General features: G+C 45.2%; 1 protein-coding gene across 4 annotated transcripts in view; it reads left to right on the top strand.

Annotated features, from left to right (window-relative positions):
- The first annotated feature begins 568 nt into the window (after positions 1-568).
- The window catches only part of EOGT (EGF domain specific O-linked N-acetylglucosamine transferase), a 31200-nt gene continuing 24043 nt past the window's right edge, over positions 569-7725 (top strand). For 3 of the 4 annotated variants that reach the window (XM_075130227.1, XM_048858336.2, XM_075130228.1), the window contains exons 1-3: positions 907-1015; positions 3815-4039; positions 7455-7555. In XM_075130227.1, coding sequence (XP_074986328.1) covers positions 3830-4039; positions 7455-7555 — 311 coding nt within the window. In that variant the 5' untranslated portion in view covers positions 907-1015; positions 3815-3829. Of the gene's footprint in view, positions 698-906; positions 1016-3814; positions 4040-7454; positions 7556-7725 lie in introns of those variants that run through there. The other variant, XM_048858337.2, reaches the window with a different exon arrangement.

Genomic DNA, 7725 nt, shown 5'->3' with positions numbered 1-7725 from the left:
TTAATTCTGTAGTACAGTATAGATCAGGGGTTCTCAAACGGGGGTTGGGGGTTTGTAAAGGGGTTGCAAAGTTGTTATATGGGGGGGGGGTCGTGAGCTGTTCTCCTCCACCCCAAACCCTGCTTTGCCTCCAGCATTCATAATGTTAAATATATTAAGTGTTTTTAATTTATAAGGGGGGGCGTCGCAGTCAAAGGCTTGCTAGGTGAAAGGGGTCACCAGTACAAAAGTTTGAGAACCAGGGGTAGTCAGAGTATAGTGAGTGGTACCATTTACGGTTTGGACATGGTCCCTATTGCTAACCGCAACCGGGGGGTGTCCACTGTTCCCCCTAAGCTGGGCGCATGCACACAGGTCCTAAACCCTGCGCCCACGGCGAAACACCGCGCGCACAAAAATTTGCACAGAAGCACAATTTGCACAGAAGAGTTTTTTTTTTGTTTTTTTGTTTTTTTGCGTACAGGGCCTGTCAAAAACTAGAGGGAACGTTGGGGCTGGCTCCCAGGACACCCAAGCATCAACATGAGCCAGTTAAGTGGCCATTTCCTTCAAAAGCATGAGAGCTGCTCCAGGGAACTGCGGCCCAGGGCCAGAGCCGGCGGGGTCGCACGCGCCGCAGGTGCAGGCTTCGGAGTCAGCCCGATTTGCTGGGCAGGACCCGGCCTCCCCGGGAGCGGGCGCCCGGAACGCGCGGCAGGTGAGGCCGCGTCGGGCTTAGACTCAGTCCGCGGGGATACGGAGCCGCCCGCCGCCCCCCTTGCCCCGCGGCTGCTGGCTGCGCTGGGTGGGATTCCGGGCGGTCAGAGGCCCCGCTGAGGGGCGGCTCCAGCGCCGGGTTCCAGCCCCCCGGGGCCTCAGGCCCGTCCGGCCTCCTCGCCGCCCCTCCCCGGGGCTGGTTTCCGGCGAGCGAAGCCAGCCGGGCGGGGCCGCCCGCTCCGCTCCCCGTGCGGCGCCGGCTGCGGCAGGGAGCCCGGGCGGAGCGGCCGGGCTGGGCAGCGGCGCCATCCAGCTCCAGGTGGGAGAGCCGGGGGAGGGTTTGGGGGCGTCCCCCGGCCTCGGGGGCTGCTCGGTGCCCCCCCTTGGTGGGGGGGGGGGCTGGTGCTGCTGGGGGGGCTGCCCCCCAGGCTGGTGCCTGCTGCCCCCCAGGCTGGTGCCTGCTGCTGGGGTCGGGGGGGAGGGCTGCTCGGTGTACCCTGGTGCCTGTCTCGGGGGGCCCAGGGTGGCTGATTTGGGGCATTTCTTCTCTCCTCTTTCACTGGGGGCTGGCTGGGTGCTGCTCTCCCACCCTCGCTCCTCCCCGGGTGCTGGCTGGGTGCACGCACAGGCTCAGGACCTTTCCCTCCCCACCCCTTACTGGAAGTGTGTGTGTGTGTAAGCGGAACTGGCTCGACTTGGGGGTCTGGCGCTTGGCATCTCCCGCTCAGAGTTTGGGGAGGATGTTATTGAAATTGTATTGGCTATTGTATATTTGTAGGGGCTGTGTTATCTACCATCCCCTTCTACGCTGAGGACTGCTTTTTCTCTGTTATCCAATGGGTCTCTGTAGAGCATTAACTCCTGTTACTTGCTCCTATTTAAAACCTGGAGCCCCTTCAGAGGCAAAGCTGGAGAAACCTCTTCCATTCTTCCTGTGCCACACCAGCATGGGCTTGTCCTGGTGTCAAAGAAAGGGCTATAAGTGGCCTTCCAGGTCATTGGTCATCCAGCACTAGCGGGAGGAGGGATTAAAGCAATTTGAGGGTGTAAACCTTGCCTCAGTTAAAGCAGCAACAAGTGTGACAGGCTACTTTGAATTTCCTCTGCCTCTGGGTTTGTGGCGGTTGAGAGGAAGTACCATTTTTGCACACACTAGTGTCCCATTACTTTACTGGGCGTCAAATTTGTCCTACAGGCAGTCGGGTTCTATGAATGTCTAAGGCACTTGGCACCTTGCAAAACTGCCCATCAGTGCCTTAGCTCAGGTCATATAATCTGTACTCAGTGAAAGGCTCCATGAATTTATATTGCCTAGGCATTTGTCTGCCTGAACAGACTCACTGAGTTTGCAAGGAGCCCTGCTAACCACATTTCCCACCTCTGATATCTTAAACTTAGCAGCGGGTAACTTCAGAGTTCTATTCCTTGTGTCTTGTCTGGTTACAGAGCCCACACCCCTCTGTGCTGAAAGGCCAGCCTCATTTTTAAGGGCAGCGTTTAATTTTGCCTCACAATTAACTAATGGGCTTGTTACAGAAAGCAGCTGTTCAACTGCAATCAGTTGCAATCCACATTTGGTCCTTCATTTGTGAGCATGAGTTACCGTGGTCCCAAATGATGATTGCAGGGGCAAATTCCAGGCTCAGAATTGAATGTCCCTAAAAAATTTAGTTGTCTTGATCCATTGGAGACTTGTAACTGTAGAAAAGGGAGCTGTGGTTAGAGAGTTCATCTCAGATGCAGGGAGCTGGTTTGTGTTTCCTCTGAGGAGGAAAATGGTGCTCCTACTAACACTGACTCGTTTGGTTTGGGTTGGTCTTCTGAAGACGCTTAGATAACCATGGTAATAAATCCTGTAGGAAAGGGGAAGGTTGCCTAACTGAAAGCTTGTCAGCATAGGAGTATGACTCGGAGAGGCTTGGGAAGGCAATATTTAAAGCTATAGATTGGGCTCTGTGCCCAGCTTTAACAGCTACAAGTGTATGATTAAAAACGTATTGACAATTCTGCTTACTGAGTATTCTCAAGGTTTGTGGTTTTTGTATGTGAGATTTTCTATGCAAAATGTATTTAATTCTTCCCTGTATTCAGAAAATCTAGAGCAGTTCTCCTTGAATGGATAGGTAAGGCTGACAGCAATATTCCTGGTTTCAGAGTCGCAGCCGTGTTAGTCTGTATTTACAAAAAGAAAAGGAGGACTTGTGGCACCCTAGAGACTAACCAATGTATTCGAGCATAAGCTTTCATGAGCTACAGATGCATCCGATGAAGTGAGCTGTAGCTCACGAAAGCTTATGCTCAAATAAACTGGTTAGTCTCTAAGGTGCCATTAGTACTCCTTTTCTTTTAGCAATATTCCTATGATTCAAATAGCTTTAGTGGTTTACAGATACATTTATTTTAAAACCAGAAGGGACCATTATATCATCTAGTCTGACCTTCTGTATAGTACAGGCCACAGGATTTCCTCCAATTACTCCTGTTTTGAGCCTAATAACTTATTTGACCATTAACGTGTATCTTCTAGAAATGCATCCACTCTTGATTTGAAGACTGGATATACGTGTATTACATTGTTATAATATACTCCTTGAAAAAAACAAATGTGCAATGTTAATAAAACATAACCATGCTGATGCATTCAGAAACTTAGATGCCATATTGAGGTTGTATATATTGCCATTCAACTAGCTGATGCATTCCCACTTTGTGCAAGGAAACAATTTGTACTTTCCAACGTCCCTATTTTTTTAAAAGTTTATTATTTATAATCTTAACAAATGTAGGCCGTTTTGTAAAACAAGTTCTTCCTACAGTCCAGATACAATATAGTCTATATATAGTTTCCTGATTTGAACACTCAGGATTCCTTGGGACTTGGTGAAAGGCAACACACCCATTTCACATTGAATTTGAGTTGGCAATGCTTAATAAGCCTTCATGACTAATGATTCATTTTGTCAGACAATCCAGAGACGGTACAAATTAATCTCAGTGCAAGTTTTCCCTGCCTAGGAAAAAGCTGTATGGTCCAAGACAAAATACTTAAAGTGTATTTATTTGACAGAATATTGACCAATAGATATGTTATATTACTGTTTCTCCACTTTAACTGCAGGACTAGTTGGCTGCCATGCTAATGTTGCTTGCGTTTGGAGTGCTGCTTCAAGAAATCCTGGCTAATGCCCAAGATGAAAATCTTACTGAAATCAAAAACATTCCAGAAGTGCCATTATATAGCTACAAAAGTATCAATGTACCAGAAGAGCATATTCCATACTTTCTGCACAACAATCGGCATATTGCTACAGTCTGCAAGCAGGACTCTCATTGCCCATATAAAGTAGGTATTTCTATGTTTACTCAAATGTAATTTTGGGGTTGCTTATTCTTAGAATCATAGAAGTTAAAGATGGTACTAAGTTGGTCTACTTGCCAATGGGTTGGTCATCTCTGGGGTTAGAACTGCTCTTCCTTAAAACTACTAAGCAGTGCTCTTTCCTGACTTCCATGCTGTCACAACGATGGAGGGGAAAAAAGAATAGGATTTGATATATAAAGAGTTTTTTTTTTGTTAATTGCTGTGATGGTCTGTACCCCTGTATTCACCCATTGCACACTATTCTTATAATCTTTGACCAAGTATGTCTTGTGAGGTATCATTTGAAAACTCATAACTCGCTGGTCAATATTGTCCTGATAAACTGTGTGTGGCAACACAGTATGTAAAGTTATATGATTCCGCTGTATAGTGTTACTAAGACATATTCCAAGTCTGGGAAGCAGCCAAACCAGTTTCTCAGAGACAAAAAGACAAGCCGACACCTCAGCCAGATGTCAGCAAGGTCAAATGAGCTTCACCTGCTTAAGTGGCTATTCATTGTCAAGAAAAGGGACATAGGTGGTCTTAAAAAGAAACCGCTTAGGGTTCCCATCCTCACAGACTGTGTGTCTCTCCTGAACCTCAGCTGGAGATGCTTCTCGAAGAAGGGAAAGAAATATGTGAAAGGAGGGCAGATGCCTCAAATCATTCCTCCCTTTCTCTCTGCCTGTGGAATCCATGACACCTGAAGATCAAAGGAAACAGATTTGGGCTGGGGGCAGGGATCCTGTCTGAAAGAAGTTTAGCCAGTAGGACTGCTGAAACATGGGGTGAGAGAGACCTGACTCTGAATTCATTCTAGTTAGGTGTTAGTTACGTTTTACTTTTATTTTCATTGTAACTAATTCTGACTTTAAGTGAACATAAGTAATGAGCCATAAAAGTCTATCCTCTTGTAGTTAATAAACTTGTTTTTATCTAAACCAGTGTGTATGAATTGAAGTGTTTGGGGAAACTCCATTTGGGATAACAGGATTTGTGCATATCATTTTCTGTTCATAAGATGATGGACTGTATATGAGCTTGTGTTACCCAGGAGAGAGCTGGGCAGTACAAGATGTACATTTCTGGGGAAAGTCTGGGACTGGGAGTTTGCTGGTGTTGCTCTGCTGTGTAATTCAAGAGTGGCTGGCTGCAGCACTCAGACAGTATAACTGGGAGTAACTTAGAGGCTGGAGGCTACGGGTGAGACCAGGAGTGGTAGCTCTCACAGTGTGCAGTATAAATGGCACCTTAGCTTAGAGAGCAGAGGTGACACAGCTGTTTATCAGTCCAGATTGTATCCTAGGTATGTTTCAGAGGAACAGCCGTGTTAGTCTGTATTCGCAAAAAGAAAAGGAGTACTTGTGGCACCTTAGAGACTAACCAATTTATTTGAGCATGAGCTTTCGTGAGCTACAGCTCACTTCATCAGATGCATCTGATGAAGTGAGCTGTAGCTCACGAAAGCTCATGCTCAAATAAATTGGTTAGTCTCTAAGGTGCCACAAGTACTCCTTTTCTTTTATCCTAGGTATGTCACAGTGGCACGGCAAGGAGGGTGTGTGCATAGCTCGTTATTTCAAATGAGGTTTACACATTAAACATTGGTATAGCAATTTTAAATGAGTCTCAGGTATGGCTGGGAACAGTCAAAGAAAGTTAGTTTGTTGTTTTCTGTTTGCTTATTTCGGGTAATTGAAGTAGAAACAGTAAAGCATAAAAATGAGCATCACTGAAACAACTATGAAGCTACAATTAGCCAGATTAGAGGCAGAAGAAAGGGAGCAAGAATGCAAATACCAGAAATGGCAGGCAGAAATGAGACTGAAAGAACTAGCTTCTGCACTGGAAGCTGCCCACAGGCGAGCCATGGAACTGAGACTACAAGAAACTGAAGCTCATAAAAGAGCCAGGGAGCCTAAAGACAAAGAGGCTGAAGAAAAAGGAGAAGGAGAGGAAAAATAATTGGGACCTGATAGAAAAACATGGAAAGATCCCAGAGTTACCAACATCTCTCTCCACTCAAGGAACCCTCAAGGAACTCAAGTCGTGTCCTGCAGTTGTGTCCTGTGAGACTGCATTGAGGAATACGTCCCCACTTTTCAAAAGCTATGTGAGGCTCATATATTCCTCAGGATGAGAAAGTCTCCACACTGGTTACAAAACTGTATGGTAAAGCTTTAAATCTATTTAATGAAATGCCAATTCAGGAAGCTTTTGAAATATTTTGAATTTAAGAAAGCTGTTTTACAAACATTTTAGATTGCTCCAGAAATGTATAGTTTGAAATTTAGAAATCTTAGAGTGATTTCAGAGTAGCAGCCGTGTTAGTCTGTATCTGCAAAAAGAAGAGGAGGACTTGTGGCACCTTCGCGACTAACAAATTTGTTTGAGCATGAGCTTTCGTGAGCTACAGCTCACTTCATCGGATGCATTCAGTGGAGCTGTAGCTCATGAAAGCTTATGCTCAAATAAATTTGTTAGTCGCGAAGATGCCACAAGTCCTCCTTTTCTTTTTAAAAAGAGTGCCGGCATGAGTCATTGTGAATATGCTTATAAGATTTATGACTTAGTGACAATATGAGTGAAAGGGAAGGGGGCTGAGGATTATGACTACCTGCTTGATCTCTTTGCTCAGGAACATTCCTTGAGTATATGAACGAAAGATGTAAGGAGCAGCATGTGGGATAAATCTTTAAAATCTGTATTAGAAATGGCCACTCTGGCTGATGCCTCTTGAGCAAGCCCACATGTCCAATGAGCACGAGCCACAGAAGAAGGGGTACAAACCCAATGTAAAGGTGGAATCCCTTTTTGCCCCTGGGAAAAAGGAGGGTGGTTGGGAGCCTACGTACTCACCCCCACCCCAAATTGTTCCCTTCCTAGAAAATAATAAAAAACAATTACCATGTAGCCAAAAGAAACAGGCTTGTTGACACTGAACAGCACATTCAGACGTGTGAAAGAAGCTCTGTATACTAAATACAGTTATTAGAAATTTTCTAGACTTCTTATCGGGCTGGTATAGTCTGCTTGTCACCTCCAGACTTGTCAGGTGTATTGAAATTTTAAGTGCTAAGGCTCTAATCTTACAAGCACTATATTCGTGTCCAACTCATGAATATAGTCCTATTGAAGTCCATGGGAACAATACTTGTGTATAAAAATTTGTGTGTGTGTGTGTGTAAGACTGGGGCGCAAGATATAAACGGGTAGTCTAAGCAGTTCCTTGTGATAAAGTGGTGTGAGAAAACGTAAAATTGAAAGCTTTGTATGGAAGACTAATTTCAAAGAGACATGGTATTAGCTAACCGTTATTTGGAAGTCAGCTGAAATTTGCTGAAATATAACCTAATAAGCCAACAGTTCACAATGGGGAACTCCTGTGTTACAGATATACTTGAAGAATCTAAAATCCTGCTGGGGCTATGAGAGATCCTGCAAGCCAGAATACAGGTTTGGTTACCCGGTGTGTGATTATGTTGAAACGGGATGGTAAGTTTCCATTCTAAATGTATAGAAGTGCAGTGTGTCCCTAACATATGACGCTGTTGTTTATGTTGGCTATTGAGTTAACTTAGTTGTTTCAAGGCATAGTGCAGTGTTCTCTGCCTAAAGGAGGATATTGTCATTACTCTAGTCTCTTCATGGAGACCTGCATAACA

Source organism: Caretta caretta, chromosome 7 (genome assembly GCF_965140235.1).
Source record: "Caretta caretta isolate rCarCar2 chromosome 7, rCarCar1.hap1, whole genome shotgun sequence".
In the NCBI taxonomy this organism is placed as follows: Eukaryota; Metazoa; Chordata; order Testudines; family Cheloniidae; genus Caretta; species Caretta caretta.
Note: the sequence above shows the minus strand (reverse complement) of the source record. Positions and strands in the feature narration are given on the sequence as shown.